A 19,446-nucleotide genomic window follows, 5' to 3' on the forward strand; every position below is an offset into this window, starting at 1 on the left:
TATTGCTTACACTGCACAGATGTATTGTACTTGTAAGCCAGCCATTAATTAATATTAGTGGGTAAGTTACATTATTTGTATGATGGAACTCATTGTGTGTTGCACAATTGTAGGATACAGGCACACAATGAGAGGTAGATGTAATACATTGAGAGGCTAAGGTGTGTAACAGTGTGAGGTGTGGACACGAGGCCCTCCTAAGGGTGTGAGGTGATGAGCACTGACAGTGTTACAAGTCGAACATTCCAAGGATTCCAACTGTTTGGCATAGCATGATATGGGAAGGTCTGACATGACGTGAGGATCATTTTTTTTTAAGTTCCACCCCTTGATTTATAGACACCCCTTACAGCATAAACCGCATTGAGAGGATCTGTCATTATACGTAGCAGCTGTTCAGGTCAGTGCCACATTTATTTCATACTTTAGTACTTTTATAATATGAGATGTGTTTTATATATGTTTATTTTTCTGAGACGTTATCACATTATGAGATAGTTAAGTAGATGTTGCATGTTTAGGGTGCTAGCTCTTGTAAAGAGATGGTTGTCTGTCTCATTGCCTATTACTGCTGCTATGTAGATAGTTTTGTTTACTTGTTACTGTATTTGTACTTTGTTTTACCTGTTTTGTTATATAATAGTAATGAAATCATTATAGATTACCTGCAAGGAAAAAAAACATATCACTTATCTCAAGAATGAAAGCTACCAAATACAATGCAATGCAGTCCTAAAACAGTATAAGTATCTGTTGTGCGGGCTGGCTAGATCGGTACGATAGAAAGATATAGATAGAGAGATAGATAAGGGATAGATAGATAGATAGATATGAGATAGATAGATATGGGATAGATAGATAGATAGATATGAGATAGATAGATATGGGATAGATAGATATGGGATAGATATAGGATAGATAGATAGATATGAATTAGATAGATAGATATGAAATAGATAGATAGATATGAATTAGATAGATAGATAGATAGATAGATAGATATGAGATAGATAGATAGATAGATAGATAGACAGATATGGGATAGACATGAGATAGATAGATAGATAGATAGACAGATATGGGATAGATAGATAGATATGAGATAGATAGATATGGGATAGATAGATAGATAGATAGATAGATAGATAGATAGATAGATAGATAGATAGATAGATAGATATGATAGATAGATATGAGATAGATAGATACGATAGATCATATGATATTATATACTATAGAAACTGAGAGTAGGCTTACCAGTAGACTGCAACAACTGGGTGAGACAATATAATCTCTGTGTATCTCATCTCTCTGTATTTTATCTGTTATCTGTCTTGGGAACATTGAAAAGCTCCCAATTCCTTCTTTGGAATAGTGGGTAGGTTGGAGATCAACTCTTATGTTCCAGGGTAAGTAATTGGTGGCCACTCATGAAGTACGGTAATACATGAGCTGTTCACTGTAATAGAAACTCTTTGCAAAAGCTATTGCTAAAGGAAAGGTGTATGGAGCGAGGGGGCGATGGTAGAATCCCGATGGTAGAATCCCGATGGTACATAATTTTTTATAATTTGATTCATTTAAGAATTCAAACAATGGAACAATAGGTGGGAGCCTGAAATATCCCAACATATGAACAACTGATGACAGTCATTTACTCACACAATGGCTTTCAATTAGGAGAGTCTAGACCTGTTTTGCTGCCTTTCATCCAACGGAAGTAGTGAAGAAAATCCTGAGTGGTGGGCAATAATGTAGAGATAAGTGACACACACCACCAGTTTTTCAGGTGAATCAACGACCTGTTATACAATAGATACTAATAGAACATCTGTATTTAATTGAGTTATATGTATTTTCCAAGAGTTAGAAATGTCTACTTATTTTTCACAGAAAGAGCTAAAACTACAAGTCAGTCTCCAAGTTTCTCTCAGGGGCTACATAATATGAAGGTGTGATTAACGGCAGCCATACAAGTCTGTGCATCCATAGTCTATGTAACACAACACATATTGTATAGAGATAGCAGGTCTACAGTCTTGCATTACTGATGCCATTATCTCATAAATCAGATTTATACCGAGATTTTTTTGTTTCTTTACCTCTTTCTACATATTTAAAATGTGTATGTAAAGACAGGGACAAGGGGGCATCCTCTACGTCTGGAGGAAAGAAGGTTTAGGTATAATAACAGATGCGGATTCTTTACTGTAAGAGCAGTGAGACTATGGAACTCTCTGCCGTATGATGTTGTAATGAGTGATTCGTTACTTAAATTTAAGAGGGGACTGGATGCCTTTCTTGAAAAGTATAATGTTGCAGGGTACTTACACTAGATTCCTTGATAGGGCGTTGATCCAGGGAACTAGTCTGATTGCCGTATGTGGAGTCGGGAAGGAATTTTTTTCCCCAATGTGGAGCTTACTCTTTGCCACATGGGTTTTTTTTTGCCTTCCTCTGAATCAAAATGTTAGGGCATGTTAGGTTAGGCTATGGGTTGAACTAGATGGACTTAAAGTTTTCTTTCAACCTTAATAACTATGTTACTATGTTACCCTAACCATTGTGTATATTGATTCTATTTTTAAGAGGACTTCTCTCTAGAACCCCTAGAATCACATATTTCGTTGCCGCCCTGGGTGGTTGTCAGTTTTACTGTATAGGATTATAAAAAAATTATAGTCATTACGTAAATTACTTGTATGGGCAGAGAACATCCAAAAGAAAATCTTCTACTATACCTATTATTTTCAAAGTCATCATTTATTTTTCCATGGTCAGCATCTTCCTAGGTCCCAGATCATTTTGCGGATGTGGCTGTGACATAGTAAAGTAAATAGAGATGTATTTTGCGCTCTATGTGTAGCATGTGTTCTAAATTATGTATATTATTTTGTAACATTTGCTGTCCAAGGATACTCACTGACATTTAGGGGATTTCTGCAAAAGTACACAGAAGTAACAGTACGGTGCATTTTTGTGTGTCATGGGAAGGACCCTGCTGAGCGGGGGGAGGGGGGGGGGAGATATGTTCGCCGAGGATAAGGGAACTACACAGAAGGGTGTGGTTACTCTTTGGCAGATCTTCCTCTTTAATTCTATTTCTTATTTTGGCTGTATGATCAAGCGGGTCAGTGAGTGACACCATGGGGTTAAAGACTCGTGAGTGGTTTCAGCACAGGAAGGAGGTAAGAGAAGGGGAGGAAAGTTCATAATAACAGAAGAGGGACTGCTACAGGGGGCTCTGCTAGATTCAGTAAGCCTACTAAAGCAAGACTGCTTATACTATGGATTATTGCTTTTTGGAAGCGGAGAAAGGGTTGAACCTGCCATATCTGTGACATTATTGAAGCCTAAAGGGCCTATATCTTCTTCTTCTTGCACAGTGGCCCTTTACTGTCTGTGTCTGCCCTTGGCTGTATAGATTCAAGGATAGACACAAGCTTGAAAAACTTTTTTCTGCAGTAAGAAGTATATATTTAGAGGAATGCTTTCCTTTAAGATGGTAGCTTCCTCTACTATATAAATCTTAACCGTCAGCATTCATTGCAGTGTTTGGAGGATTTATGAGCTAACTTGTGCTGGCACGTAGTCTTAGGAGTAAGCTTATGACATGATCTGTGAATGAGTTACCTTTATTCAGAAATATTGAATGTGGAAACTTTTAAGATTATTACAGTGGGATACTTCATTTTATAACACGATTTATATTCTTTCTCAGATTTAAAACATGTCACGGTATGTGGAGAGGAAGAAGTCCTGGTGGCAACGATGCTGCTCCTGTTGCTCCAGAGGGGAAGATGTTGATGATTATGTGAGAGGACCTGGAGGAACAGGAGGCAGACCTTCTGATAGAGTTACTGGAGGAGACCACAGTTCTGGAGGAGATAGAATTCCAGGAGGTGAAACTACTACCGGAGGTGGAATTTCAGGTGGAACTGATAGGAACAATGATAGACCAAACAGCAACATTGAACCAGGAAGACCAGAAAACAACAATGATAACTCGCCATTAATGCCCACAGGTAAGGACTAACTCTCTCTTCTATTTCTATCTTTCAGTAACTTTTATGTAACCCTCCTGATAATGGAGAATACATTTCCATTTACATAACTAATCTCCTAAAACACATTTTCTGAATCCTGTCACATTTTGGTTTCTCAGGGACATTGCAGATTAAAAATGTTGACTTACTCAAGTCTCGGACTGGAGAAAATCGTCGGTCTCATCACACTGATGAGTTTGAATATGATGAACTAATTGTAAGGAGAGGACAACCCTTCCAGATCTGTGTCACCTTCCAAAGGTCATTCAACCCCAAAAGTGATCAAGTCTGTGTCATTCTGAATCAAGGTGAGCGAGAGGCAAATTTATTTTCAGGCTTACAAATTAAATGCAGCAGTCATCATTGTGATTGAGAACAAGCTGTTAAATGTCCTGTCTGAGCTTGTTTTCTATTAAAGGCACCATTATAGCGTATGATATTTTAATGGGGTTAACGCGATGTACTGAGTCAAGAGGAGTTTACTGGCTTCAAATATTTAATACAGAGGAATCACCATGCTGTAAATTCCTGCATAAGAAATATTGTCTTTCATGGGCAATGCTGATTTTGGGTTCATGATAGTTTACTGAGTCACACCACTTCCGCCAATTAAGGACGTCTCGGTATGAGGATATGTGAATAATTACAGCTAATGATAATAAAAGGTTTGCTCATAACTTCCTTGTCCTTTAAATCACTGCCCATTTATAAGAGGAGTGGACTAAAGATATGCTGTGCTATGATGAGCAATCTCAAATGGTACTCTCAATACAACCTGCTACAGTATATTTTATGGAATTGTCTTACGGTAAAGTTGTTTCATTAATGGACATTGGTTGTTGTTCTCTTACAGGAAATTCCCAACCAATCACTTTGCCCTTAGTCAAGGAATTCGATGAAGGTGGCTGGGGATGTCAGGTGGCTGAAGCTTCTGGGCAAAATGCCACCCTATGGGTGAACACCTCTGCTCAAGCTGGAGTGGGAAAATACCAGCTCAGTGTTAAAAGTGGCGCAGGAACTTATAATGACGCTAAACTGAAGGTCTACATCCTATTCAATGCTTGGTGTCGGAGTAAGTGTGCACAAGATTAAACTTAACCAATGTAGCTTTTGTATTGGATTCCCTTTGTCCCTGAGCTAGTTTACTTAAAAAATGTAAATATTCATTCTACACATTAATGACTTTTCCATTGTCTTTAGTGGATTCTGTGTTTATGGATAATGAATCATGGAGGCAAGAATATGTTCTTAATGAAATTGGCAGAATTTACTATGGCACAGAACATCAAATTGGAGAACGTTCTTGGAATTATGGACAGGTAACAAAACAAAATGTTACTAGTTAGTTCTCCTTCTAAGGCCTCATGTTACATACATGTTCTAGCTGTGTTTTTCTCGGATACAAGACATACCAATTACAGTCTATAGTCTATGGGGCTGCTCACATGTCCATGTGTTTTCACAGGCTGTGTGTCCAAGCAAAACACACAGACATGTCTGTTTCATGGATGAAAAACTCACACATTAGTGTGCAGTCTGTGAACTATCCATATTTAACATTGCAAATGATAGGAGAAGCTTTGTAATTTAATTATTGATCTATCCATACATGAAAAACACTGACACACTGATGTTAAAAACGGATACACTGACCATACACTGATGACACACCGATGGTAAAAACGGACACACGGACCAAGCTCTGATGACACACTGATGGTAATAGCGGACACACGGACCATACACTGATAACACACTGATGTTAAAAACGGACACACGGACCATGCACTGATAACACACTGATGGTAATAGCGGACACACGGACCATGCACTGATGACACACTGATGGTAAAAACGGACACACGGACCATGCACAGATGACACACTGATGGTAATAGCGGACACACGGACCATACACTGATGACACACTGATGGTAAAAACGGACACACGGACCATGCACTGATGACACACTGATGGTAAACACGGACACACTGACCAAGCTCTGATGACACACTGCTGGTAAAACCGGACACACGGACCATGCACTGATGACACACTGATGGTAATAGCGGACACACGGACCATGCACTGATGACACACTGATGGTAATAGCGGACACACGGACCATGCACTGATGACACACTGATGGTAAAAACAGACACACGGACCGTACACTGATGACACACTGTTGATAAAAACGGACACACGGACCATGCACTGATGACACACTGATGGTAAAAACGGACACACGGACCATGCACAGATGACACACTGATGGTAATAGCGGACACACGGACCATACACTGATGACACACTGATGGTAAAAACGGACACACGGACCATGCACTGATGACACACTGATGGTAAACACGGACACACTGACCAAGCTCTGATGACACACTGCTGGTAAAACCGGACACACGGACCATGCACTGATGACACACTGATGGTAATAGCGGACACACGGACCATGCACTGATGACACACTGATGGTAATAGCGGACACACGGACCATACACTGATGACACACTGATGGTAATAGCGGACACACGGACCATGCACTGATGACACACTGATGGTAAAAACAGACACACGGACCGTACACTGATGACACACTGTTGATAAAAACGGACACACGGACCATGCACTGATGACACACTGATGGTAAAAATGGACACACGGACCATGCACTGATGACACACTGATGGTAAAAGGACACACGGACCATGCACTGATGACACACTGATGGTAAAAATGGACACACAGACCATACACTGATGACACATTGATGGCAAAACCGGACACACGGACCGTACACTGATGACACATTGATGGTAATAGCGGACACAATAGCGGCACTGATGACACACTGATGGTAAAAACGGACACACGGACCATGCACAGATGACACACTGATGGTAATAGCGGACACACGGACCATACACTGATGACACACTGATGGTAAAACCGGACACACGGACTGTACACTGATGACACATTGATGGTAATAGCGGACACACGGACCATACACTGATGATACACTGATGGTAAAACCGGACACACGGACCATACACTGATGACACATTCATGGTAATAGCGGACACAAGGACCATGCACTGATGACACACTGATGGTAAAAATGGACACACGGACCATGCACAGATGACACACTGATGGTAATAGCGGACACACGGACCATACACTGATGACACACTGATGGTAAAACCGGACACACGGACCGTACACTGATGACACATTGATGGTAATAGCGGACACACGGACTATACACTGATGACACACTGATGGTAAAAACAGACACATGGACCATAAACTGATGGTAAAGACGGACACACGGACCATTTACTGATTGTAAAAACGGACACACTGCCCATGTAAGGAATGACAAACTGATCCAAAACACTGATGACAGCGGTACCATTTCTTCACATACATATTTCATTACTGACATGTGAATGAGGCCTCAATTGTTTGACGGGACTGACTCTCCTTGTCAGTCCACTAGTGTAATTTATTCATGATTGCAGGGAGACATTGAGTTACTATGCCAGCACAAGACCTAACAAAGACTCATAGGTTTGCCATATGAACAAAAAAATGGAATGTCCACCAAACACACAAATAAGTGTAGAACAGTAACAAAACACACTGGATATAACAGACCGTGGAAAAAAGTGACAGCACTCATGGGGTTAGCAAAAAGTTGGAGAAAAATCCTTTTGTACTTCAATCCATGCACAGTACACAAGCAATGCTTCCACACTATAGGCTATCCAACTCATTTCCATATAATTGGTACTTTGGTGCTGTTCTTAGGGCTTGTTGCATTTATTTTAAATATAAAAAGCATGTCCTATCGTTCATATTTCTGAGGAGCTTATGTTATATTTTTGCCCCATTTTTATGACACGGTAATAGGGTCCTCATTGCCAAATAATGTCGTTTGGAAAACAAGTATGCTCTGAGAACATTTCTATTATTGGTCAAATATTTGCCGTTTTCAAATAATAATTATACCTATACTTTTTTTTAACCTACAGTTTGATAAGGGAGTTATGGATGCTGTACTGTACATAATGGACCGTGGAGGTCTCTCACCTGCGTCAAGAGGCGATCCCATAAATGTTTCCCGAGTTATATCTGCCATGGTGAGTATTTACTTGGAGAATCACTTCATATCTTCCTAGATGGATACGGTATAAGTTCTAGAAATGTGACCTAGTAATATTGGCATTGTATCCATGACTTACCAACCCCCGGCTTCTATCTTTCAGGTGAATTCCATGGATGATAACGGTGTGGTTGCTGGAAGCTGGTCTGGTGAATATGCTGATGGTGTCAATCCTGTTGCTTGGGTGGGCAGTGTGGATATTCTGCTCCGGTATCACCAGACTGGGGCCCCTGTAAAATACGGCCAGTGCTGGGTGTTTGCTGCTGTCACAACATCAGGTGGGAAGATGTTTGAAGAAGTTTTATAGTATTAGATTCATCATAAAGTAATGTATGTAGATAAATTTGATTTAGAGATTGTTTTTATTTCTGCCATTTCTGATTATGTATTCAGCAATCAGTGGCTGCAAATTAGATGAATATTATATATGCGAGTGGCAAATATCAAGACGTTAAAGGTCAATGGTTTTTGGTTAGAAAGGCCCTCTAATGATGCGCTGATCTCATGGTCCCACTCTGATGGGCCTGGGCAACACACCATAATTACTCATTCAGACTGCCATGAACAACATACATGTTCTATCCATGAATGCATGTGAAAAAAATCAAACATATAGGGCCCAAAGCATCAAAGTTTTTACCCCAGAATTTCATAAGTTGCATAGTTTTGGCGCAATGTGAGGCTGCTTTAAAATGTTGTAAATTTGGCTTTTCTCATGCCTTTTTTGTGGAAAAACAATGAGTCAAGAGCGTCTGACCCCAGCATGGCCCTTCATCAAGACTGGCATACAAAAACGCTGAACTTAATGAATCAGGGCCTTAATTTCACATGTAAAATATGGGCAATGAAGCATTTTTCATGTTAGTTTACACAGCGGTTTCTATATTGTGCAAATTAACCATAAGTCCTGCTGTGTAGCCACTGTTAATGAAGGATAAATGTAATAATGAAATTGGAGGGACTTTTTTATACTGAAGTTGCTCTTTAAACATATAAAACTGCACATTAAATGGATGTATCAAATACTATTTTTCTAATCATAACATGCCAGTCAGCATAGCCTTATTTGCCACTTCTTCCTTCAGTGCTCCGCTGTCTTGGAATCCCAGGACGTACTATTACCAATTTCGCATCTGCTCATGACACTGATGGAAATCTCACATTTGATGTTTATTTTGACGAAAACATGAAGCCGCTAGAGGATAAAAACAGTGATTCTGTCTGGTAAGCATTAAAATCCTTACATACTAAATAATACTGAATTTGGGGTAAAAAGTAGAGTAAAACCTCTTTGAGATTACCACTTGTGCTGACAAATTTGTTTACTAAAGGGGTAGCCTTCTCAAGAGAAATTGAAAACTTACCACAAAAAATGTGGTTATGATGAATGGGTGGTCTTCTCAAAGAGATGGGATTTTGCATATTATCTGTGAATAGTGACCAGATTAAATGTAGGAATGTGTTTACTAACTTTACATGTGCATCGATTAAGGAATTATCACTGTTGGAATGACTGCTGGATGACCCGCCCTGACCTACCAGCTGGATATAGTGGATGGCAAGCCATTGATGCCACACCTCAAGAGACCAGCAATGGTAAATGACAGTTATATGGTCTTTGATCCACTAGGGTTCATGCAGATGTCCGTGAAAAATGGTCCAAGATTGGATGCAATGCATGGACTAGCCGTGGCTCTCCTGACTGGAGGCTTTGTGTATTTCTATGAGGCTGTCACACTTGGGTCCGGAGACCCCCGATGAGTCCATGCATTAACCGTGCATGCCCGGACCAATTTGCACAGATGTCTGAATGAGCCCTTAGCCTATTTTACCAACAGATTCCTACTACTGAAATTGTAGATCTGCAATGGGCCTGAAATTGTATCAATCACTCTCATTTTCAGGAATATACTGCTGTGGTCCTTGTCCTCTCCTTGCCGTCAAGAATGGTTTAGTGAATATCAAATACGATGCTCCTTTCCTTTTTGCAGAGGTAATTATATATATGTGTGACCGTAATGTGGTCTCATTATAATGTTCACAATTGCAGCTATGACGCTGGGAGTTAACACATTCCAACTTAACATACGGTAACCGACATAACCATAAAAACAAAGATAATGTTCATTTGTGAAACCAATACTACTGTGATGTCCCACTATAATACTGCGTTACTGCTTTTTGGACCTATTTTGAATGATTTTAGCCCATTTTAGAGACTAGCATACCGTACTTTACATTTTAAGAAAATCTGCTCTTTGTCAACAGTTTCACTCCACACCGCTTTAAAAAATCTCATTTAATAGCTAAATTCTTGCACCTAAGCTACCACAATGAAGTTCTATCTTATTAAATGGATTTTTCAGGAAAAAAAGCAATATAAATACATTCTTAAATATCTTTACTATGCAAATCACGATTGTTTTGTCTATATAGTGCAGGGGTTCACACTGTCTGGTAGCCGCTTGGAACACAAGGGTTTTTATAGAACAGGGTTTTTATATCATAAACGGAATAGTGTTTATTTCCACTGGTTATACAGTATCAAAACAAAACCATAAAATCCCTAGTCTTGTCCAGGCACTAACTAAACAATATAGACCCTGGCTATTTCAGACATGGCTGAGCTACTCCCACTTCTGGCTTGTCTTTCTCCAGTTGCAACACAATCCAGTCTGGTCAGCTTCCCCCAGCTGACTGACCAAGTTGAAAACTTAGGCTATGTGCACATATTGCTGATTCGTGTGCGGTTTTTTTCCGCACGATTTTTCAAAAACTGCGTTATACATGCGGATTTACTGCAGCTTTCCCACGGATTTCCAGCGTTTTTGGTGTGGATTTCACCTGCTTTTTACCACTTGCGGATTCCTATTATGGAGCAGGTGTAAAACGCTGCGGAATCCGCACAAAGAATTGACATGCTGCGGAAAATACAACGTGCACATTCCCTTAGCTGGTTATAAGCATAGCTAGCCAGGTGCACCCAATCAGAACTTGTAGAGCCAGGCTTTAACCCCTAGCCTACCTGGCTTTCCAGCAGTAGGTAATCACTCTAGAATTAAATCCTCTGGCCTCTGTTTTGTTACTCACTATTTTGTAGATTTTAACAACAATGTCCATGGAAACTCAGCAATAGCAATATTTCAAACATCTTTTAAAAGATGAATATATAAACTCAGCTTTCTGTTGTGTGCAATGTAGGTGAACAGTGACAAGGTATTTTACCAACGAACAGCAAATGGTAAATTTAAGAAGGTCCATGTGGAGGAACGAGCAGTTGGGCATTGTATCAGCACCAAAGCAGTTGGATCTAACGCAAGGGAAGACATCACATACCTGTATAAACATCCAGAAGGTAACCAGATGACATAATCAGTATTAATAGAGGCTGTAGTGAAAATAATTTCAGTAGCACAAAAAACAGTAGTTTGAATAAACAATTTAAAATTAGTTTTGCAGTCTTTTCCATATAAAGCATACATTTTGTCATTTCGCCTCTGTTTATAGCTAGCAGGATAAATCTCATAGTATCAAGCACAATCAAATTTATATAATAAGATCACAGTACTTTAGATGAGGAATCTCTCATAATTGATGCCTTCTCATTACCAGGATCCGCAGAGGAGCGTAATTCAGTTCGTACAGCAGCCAAGTACGGTAATAAACCAATGCCAGACGTGGTAGCAGATACTGAAGATACAGGAGATGTCTCACTTTCCATTGAGTGTCAGGATGGTGTATCCATGGGTAGTGACATCAATATCCGGATCCTATTGAAGAATGGTAGTGGAAGTCGTCGTACTGCATCCTTATCGATGGCCATTGCTGTGATGTATTACAATGGAGTCTGCAAAGAGTCGTTCAAAAATGAAGAATGCAGTGTATCGCTGAACCCAGGAGAAGGTAAATTATTTCTTGTGTATTTATTTTGCCTATTGGTAAATATCATCTGCAAATTCACATATTAAGGAAATATGTGCTCACGCATTATGCATATAGTGTTCAAAAATATTATTATGTGAAATTTGTTCTCAAAACCTCAGAGATCTGGTGTCATTGCCACACATCACAAGTCAAACTGACAGTCTCCAACTGGTGAAAAAATGGAAAGTTGTTGGTTAGGATTCAACATTTTCTTATACCTATCACTGTTTATACTTAAAGTGGTTGTCCTGCACTATCATATTGATGACCTTTACGGGGGTGGTAGGATAGGTCATCAGTATTACATGAGTGGAGTCTGAAACCCAGCACCACCATGGTCAGCTGCTAGCAGTTCCGCTGGCAGCTGGATGTAAAAAGTTTATGGAGCTGAAACAGCTCTGTACATTGTATAGTGGCACTCCTGGGTATGGCATCTTAACTGATAGGAAGATAAGGTCCAGCCCCTGGAAGTCCTTACATTGTTTATATTCAATAACAACTGATCGGTGGAATTCCGAACCTTCACCAATCGAATGAAAAGGTCATCAATATTAGTCTAAGACAACCACTTTAGGTTTGGGTAATATTCAGGGGCAGACATAGAGTACCATATGTGACACTTGGCCAAGCAGGGAAGAAGCCCCAATGCCACCTTTAAAGCAGCCATTCGCCAACTGCAATGGAATGATCTAATGAATTTCATGGCTTACAATTGCTGGTGGAGTCACAAAAAAGGAAGAAATAAGGGAGACTCTACAATAAGCTAATTTAGAGCAAAGGGCCCATGCACTTTTCTCACATTGTCTCATCTCCTGCTTGTATTTGCTAACATTTTAATTCCTACAATTTCTCTTTTTATAGTCAAGTCAGTGGGAATGACAGTGTCTTACAACGAATATCGTACACAGCTGGTGGATCAGTCAGCCATGATGTTAACTGTATCTGGAATTGTTAAAGAATCTGGACAGAAATTGGCCAAACAGCAAACATTCAGAATAAGGACCCCAGATCTCATCATCAAGGTATGAAAGCTTCTATATGTTCATAATTAGCAAGAATGTATCTATTAATTATTAAAAAGGTTGTCCACTACTGTATCACTGATCTATCCTTTGGATAGGTCATCAATGTCGGATTGGTCGGGGTCTGACACCAGCACCCCCACTGATCAGCTGTTCCCGATTTCGTCATCGGTGGTCGCTGGCCACTAATGCTCAATTACGGAGCTGCTCAATCTACTGATAGTTACTGCATATCCGCCTCCTATTGATTTGAATAGGAGGTGAAAATGCAGAACCCAGCTGCTGACACTATCAGAAGATGGAGCAGCTCCGCTATTGAGCATTTCCTGCCAGTGGCCGCTGACATTGAGAACAGCTGACCGCCAGGGGAGCTGAGTGTCGGACCCCAGCTGATCAGACATTGGATAGGTCAACAGTGATAAAGTAGTGGATAACCTCTTTATACGAATTATGCCATAAGCTAGGAAGTAGGCCATTGGGTAGGAGAAAGTAGTTACTGGTATTAAATCAGCTAAATGACCATCAGGGAAGTTGTCAATGGTTTACATCACCCAGTGCAGTCATAATGGTAGGTGAGAGAAAACATCACCAGGGTCACTATTATTGACCGTGCACAGTATGAAGTAAAAATGAGGTATAGATGAGAATATTGGACTAATTAATCAGTATATATTCATGCTGACATTCATGTAACATCAGATATGTCTACAAAGGTGCACAAATATAAGGAAACGTGTCAGCAATATAGTATTAAACTCTTACAATGATATCAATATTACAGGTCCACGGTGAAGCAGTTGTTGGTCAGCAAATTGTGGCAGAAATCATCTTCCAAAACCCTCTCCAAACTACTTTGCACAATGGCTGCTTCCATGTTGAAGGACCTGGTCTGCAGAGGCCAAAAGTTGTACAAGTTGGGTAAGTATATTATTCAGATCCTTTATTCTTAATTTTCACCTATACTACATTAAATGAGATACCAGTACTTCTCCTGGGCTCTGGCATTCTGCAGTGCCAGTCCACTGCTGCATGACAATAAAATCCAGCATTGTGGTAATACAGGTTAAGATTTCATTGATGGAATTGTAGTAATGCCTTTATGAAATTTCTTATTAGATTATGGGTATGGTTTTGGGATATTTCCATCATGTACATTTGTGGCATAATCACATAATCACAGGATATATAAGAAAACTAGCAGAACAACTAATAAATAAATTAGAAATTCTCCAAATTCAGCAGCGTCCTACTGTATGGGCATTGTTCTCGAGATAGTTACCAGTTCCACAGCTATCATACATTTCTGGCATTTAAGAAGGGATTTCCTTACTGTGTATGACATCTCTTTCAGGTCGATTCTTGCTGGAATCTGCCAGAAAAAAACGCTAAAATAACCCCACGAACGATATTGAATATATGCACCGCAATATAAAAATGGCTTGCATTGCATTTGTTCCATCTTTTGTAACTTCATATATCTGCTTCAGTCTTTGAAAGCTGCGAGATGACTGAAAGAAGTGATTTGACCATTCGCCTGCTTGCTTCAGCTTGGAAGCCATGATATATATATATATATATATATATATATATATATATATATATATAATAAGCACGCTACCCATGCCCATAGTTCCTTAAAACAATAAACAATAAATTTATTTATTCAACATCAATATATACTACAAGACAAATAAAACAGATTGGTGCCTCAGACCAAGCAAACAGAGACCAGCATAATGTAGGGAGACACTAAATTCCGAAATGTTCAAATCTATCAACAATATCAAATAGAGTCTTTTAGTAATGCTAGGGTACATGTACAATCAGCAACAATGTTGCATATTATCAGTCAAAAAATAATCCAGTATTTGCAAATATATCCATCTGTGTTACTGGTATGACACACGTGGGAGACATAGAAACATATCCGCAACTCCAAAACAAGTACTAGGGGCACAGTTCTGCCATCAATAGAAAAACACAAAGCCCCTACAGTTGCAGTGTCCCTTCATATATCCACGCCCACAAAAAACAGCAAAGTACCCATTCTTCCACATATTACCTAGGTACGTGTCCACCAATCAATTCACTGTCAAGTGACAGGCTGAGCCTCCGGACCCCGACGCACGTTTTGCGGTTGCTTCTTCCTGGGGGTGTATATATACTGTATGTCGCATATAAAAAAAATCATCATGGCAAAAGATGTCTAAACAGCCATTGGAATGGATGTGTCAGGGAAAACACCAACAACATTTTACCTGAAGGGTGTCATGCTTCAAAAATGATGCAGATACATGAGCGCCATGTGCATATTTCCTTAGAGTATTTAGACCTCAATTTTGTTGCTAACGGGTATCACGGTGGCTACTTCCAAGGAATAGTATTAATAGTGTTTGATAAAGGTAATTATGCTATATTAAAGCAACATTTCTTCAGTTCAGTTATTTCTTTTATCTTATGGTTGCCAATAAGATATAAGATTTTTTAAATAATACCATAAACCTATAGCCTCCACGATCTAACACCCCGTATGCTTACTTTCTACAGAGATGTCGGGCCGATGAAGACAGTTTCGATCACAGAGCGATTTACACCTCGACGTCCTGGCCCGCGTCAGCTCGTGGCAAGCTTTGAGAGTAATGAGATGAGTTTAGTCCATGGAGTCACTGAAGTTATGGTACAATGATGATTTAAATTCGGAGCCAAATTCAGTTTTATTCAGAGCCAGCACGTATTAATTATTCAGTATTATTTGATACCATGCAAACGGATTTTGTCCCGGACTATAAAAAAAAAAATACTGAATATTCTGCTTTCATTATTCCACATCTCCAGTATACCAAGTTATCCTAAAGAACTAATGATGTGACAATAAACACCAAGTAGAGAAGCAGTTTCTTTTAATATGATTGAAGAACCCCACCAATATGATGCCTTACATATGGCCTGTACTGCTTCCTAAAATATTATTTATTCTATTCACATGGTTCTTTAAAAAAAAAGTGTCATTTTACAAGTATGTGGTATTCACAAACACATGACACATAGGACTTATTCAGGCAAACTCCTTAGTAAAAATATTACTGTACCTGTCACTTGTCACATCACAAAATATAGCAAAAGTCCTTTTTATGAAAATTCAAGAATTAGACCAAAAATATGCAGTTTTGCAATTGTAAGTTGTTACCCATCATTCTGAAATCTGTACATAAGTGTAGCATATGACATGCTTAGTATTTCAATGAAGAAACCTAAAACTGCGCACACCAAAGGGCCAAGAAGACTGCGATCACTCTACTTACTCATCCGCCCATCCTGCGTTACACCCTTCTTCCTATCCATTCACTATTACCTGACCAAGACGTTTTTATTTTACATATATAATGTATTTCCTCTGGAGACAGTCTTTTTTATGATATGAAGGTAATACTGTTATTATGTTCTATGATTCATGTATCCACCCACAAGGTGCAGACGTAGGCACTAGGGATTGTCTGGCACCGTCCGGTTTTTGAGTCATGGAATAAAGGCGATGTGATAGTTGTAACTAAAGTCCTGATTCAGTGTAAGGACACAATATTCTGAACTAGCAATCATGGTGGCCAACCGCGGAGTCAGCCTGCTACGCCCGTGCGTGCAATGTGCATGTATACATAGGAAGGGCCACATTGCCGTATTTTACCAAGTTTATGTGACTGATATGTAACTGCATAGACAGACTGTGATATGAAAAAGCACTGGATTATTTGTGCACTTTTATGTGTTAAATATATTTTATTGTTTCAATAAATATTTTATATTATTCTTTGTGTTTTGCATGGTTGTTTCATGACTGAATACTATAGATGAAATATGTGGAGTTTTACAAAATTAATGTTAAACCTGAATTATTTTGGGAAAAAAAAAAGATGCTGTGTTAATACAGTTTGATAGGTGGTGGGGAATCGGTGTTTAACTGGGCACCTCTACGGCCACTGTCAACAGCTTTGAACAGTCATTCTATTGACATCACAGTGATGCCTAGTTTGCTTTGTGGCTACTAAATATAGCACACAGTATAAAGGTTTCATTATGACCTGCCCCCAGACGAACACAGGATTTCTTCACTACTAGGCAAGGGTAACATAAGCGTACATTCGCTCCTCCTAGAGAATCAGATCGATTATGGTAATGACACTCCGACCAAGGTCCGTCTAGAGTTTGTGCAATCCGATTCTCTTGGATGAGAGAATTGTAGCACAGGTGAAAAGAACAACAATATTGCTCCGTCTTCTCCATTCTATGAGACTGCGGAAATCAGACTGAATTGAGATGTCATCGGAGTGCAGTCCAATAGTTTCCACGCACCCAGAGACTTTAATGGCTGAGTGGCGTCCAATTCCGTAATAAAAAAATTGGTAATCAGTAGTGACCAGTGTTGAGCGAACATGCTGTGATAAGGTGTTATCCGAGCACACTCGGGTGCTATCAGAGTATCTGCGGTGTGCTCGAGTACTATGTTCGAGGCTGCGTGTCTCAAGGCTGTTCGACAGCCACAACACATGCAGGGATGGCCTAACAAACAGGCCCATGTGAGTGAGCCCATACTCTTAAAGCTTTGATGTATACTCTTAGCAATTGGGGGTTAGAATATTATAAAACATATATACAGTCATGGCCAAAAGTGTTGGCACCCTGAAATTGATCCAGAAAATGAAGTACTTCTCTCAGAAAATTATTGCAATTACACATGTTTTGCTATACACATGTATATCCCTTGCAGTGTATTAGAGCAAAAAAAGGCAAATTGGACATAATTTCACACAAAATCCCCAAAATGGTCCAGACAAAATTGTTGGCACCCTCAATTTAATATTTGGTTGCACGCCCTTTGGAATAAATAACTGTAATCAGTTGCTTCCTATAGCCATCAATAAGCTTCTTACATCTCTCAACTGGAATTTTTTACGACTTTTATTTTGCAAATTGCTCCAAGTCTCTCATATTTGAAGGGCGCCTTCTCTCAGCAGCAATTTTAAGCTCTCTCCACAGGTGTTCAATGGGATTTAGATTCAGACTCATTGCTGGTCTCTTCAGAACTCTCCAGAGCTTTATTTCCATTTCTTTCTGGGTGGCTCTTGAAGTAAGTTTGGGGTCATTGTCCTGCTGGAAGACCCATGACCTAGGACACAAAACCAGCTGTCTGACACTGGGCACTACATTGTGACCCAAAATCCTTTGGTAATATTCAGATTTCATGATGCCTTGCACACAGTCAAGGTACCCAGTGCCAGAGGCAGCAAAGCATCTTTGAACCGCCACCATATTTGACTATAGGTACTGTGTTCTCTTCTTTGTAGGCCTCATTTTGTTTTCAGAAAACAGTAGAATCATGTGCTTTAACAAAGTGTGGTCTCACCTGTCCACAAGACACTTTCCCAGAAGGATTTTGTCTTATTCATGTACATTTTGGCAAACTGCAGTCAAGCTTTTTTATGTCTTTGTGTATAACAAAACTTGTCTAATTGCAATAATTTTCTGAGAGAAATATTTCATTTTCTGAAACAATTTCAAAGGTGCCAACATTTTCGACCATAACTGTATAGTGTGGCACAGCAGAAAAAAAAGCATACTGACATTCTAACTAGCAAAGAGCAAATCGCTTTGCACAACGCAGGTCAATGGGTCAGGTCAATAGTCTCTGGCTGTGGATAAGAGCTGTGTGACCATCCTGAGCTTCTGGGTTCCCCAGTGCAGCACTTAAAGGGGTTGATTGGCTTTAGGGTACAAGACTGCAGTAACTGCAGACTTACAGCATGCAGCTAGTGACGGCGCCAGGAGCAATAGACCCGTGACTGCAAGTAAGTAATTTGCATACATGCAACTTCATGTTAATTAGATGGAAGTGTATTGAGTGAGGCAGGACACGTCAAGTCAGAATGTGGCTGGAGGAATGCAAATCGCATACTTGCAGTCACATGACCGAATACTCCTCACAGCACACAGTGAATGTAATGTGAGTGTTCACAAGTCTGCAGTTACACATAGTGACTGCATAATTGTACCCCAAGGCCAGCCAACTCTTTAACATGTCACCCTGGCTTGACGTCATCTGTGCAGTGTCTCCTCAGCCCCGCTAATCACAAACTAAGTCTGGAATCCCAGAGAGTAAGTAAATTTGTGAAGCTCCTGTCCATGGCCAGTGACAACTGATGTGGATCAGGGTAGTGCAAAGTGATGTGTTAATCTGTAATTCTTTTTTTTTTTAACCAATCAAATTTTTAT

General features: G+C 39.7%; 1 protein-coding gene across 2 annotated transcripts; it reads left to right on the forward strand.

Moving 5' to 3' along the window:
* The first annotated feature begins 295 nt into the window (after positions 1-295).
* TGM1 (transglutaminase 1) lies at positions 296-16,984 on the forward strand. 2 transcript variants are annotated; one of them, XM_069762383.1, is made up of 15 exons: positions 296-400; positions 3,722-4,025; positions 4,166-4,354; positions 4,900-5,118; positions 5,247-5,365; positions 8,106-8,213; positions 8,340-8,514; positions 9,322-9,460; positions 9,729-9,832; positions 10,141-10,229; positions 11,438-11,591; positions 11,849-12,139; positions 13,022-13,182; positions 13,964-14,100; positions 15,730-16,984. In XM_069762383.1, the coding sequence occupies exons 2-15, from the start codon at positions 3,731-3,733 to the stop codon at positions 15,866-15,868; spliced, it is 2,319 nt and encodes a 772-aa protein (XP_069618484.1). In that variant the 5' UTR covers positions 296-400; positions 3,722-3,730; the 3' UTR covers positions 15,869-16,984. The 2 variants fall into 2 exon arrangements, with proteins under 2 accessions (XP_069618484.1, XP_069618492.1); XM_069762391.1 differs by lacking the exon at positions 296-400 and adding an exon at positions 3,055-3,188.
* The last annotated feature ends 2,462 nt before the right edge of the window (positions 16,985-19,446 follow it).

The sequence above is a fragment of the Ranitomeya imitator genome, chromosome 1 (genome assembly GCF_032444005.1).
Source record: "Ranitomeya imitator isolate aRanImi1 chromosome 1, aRanImi1.pri, whole genome shotgun sequence".
NCBI lineage: Eukaryota > Metazoa > Chordata > Amphibia > Anura > Dendrobatidae > Ranitomeya > Ranitomeya imitator.

Coding starts and splice junctions, on each gene's coding strand:
- TGM1 (XM_069762383.1), top strand. CDS start 3,731: ATGTCACGGTATGTGGAGAGGAAGAAGTCCTGGTGGCAACGATGCTGC. Junction 8,515..9,321: donor TGCTGCTGTCACAACATCAG/GTGGGAAGATGT, acceptor TTCTTCCTTCAG/TGCTCCGCTGTCTTGGAATC. Junction 11,592..11,848: donor CCTGTATAAACATCCAGAAG/GTAACCAGATGA, acceptor TCTCATTACCAG/GATCCGCAGAGGAGCGTAAT.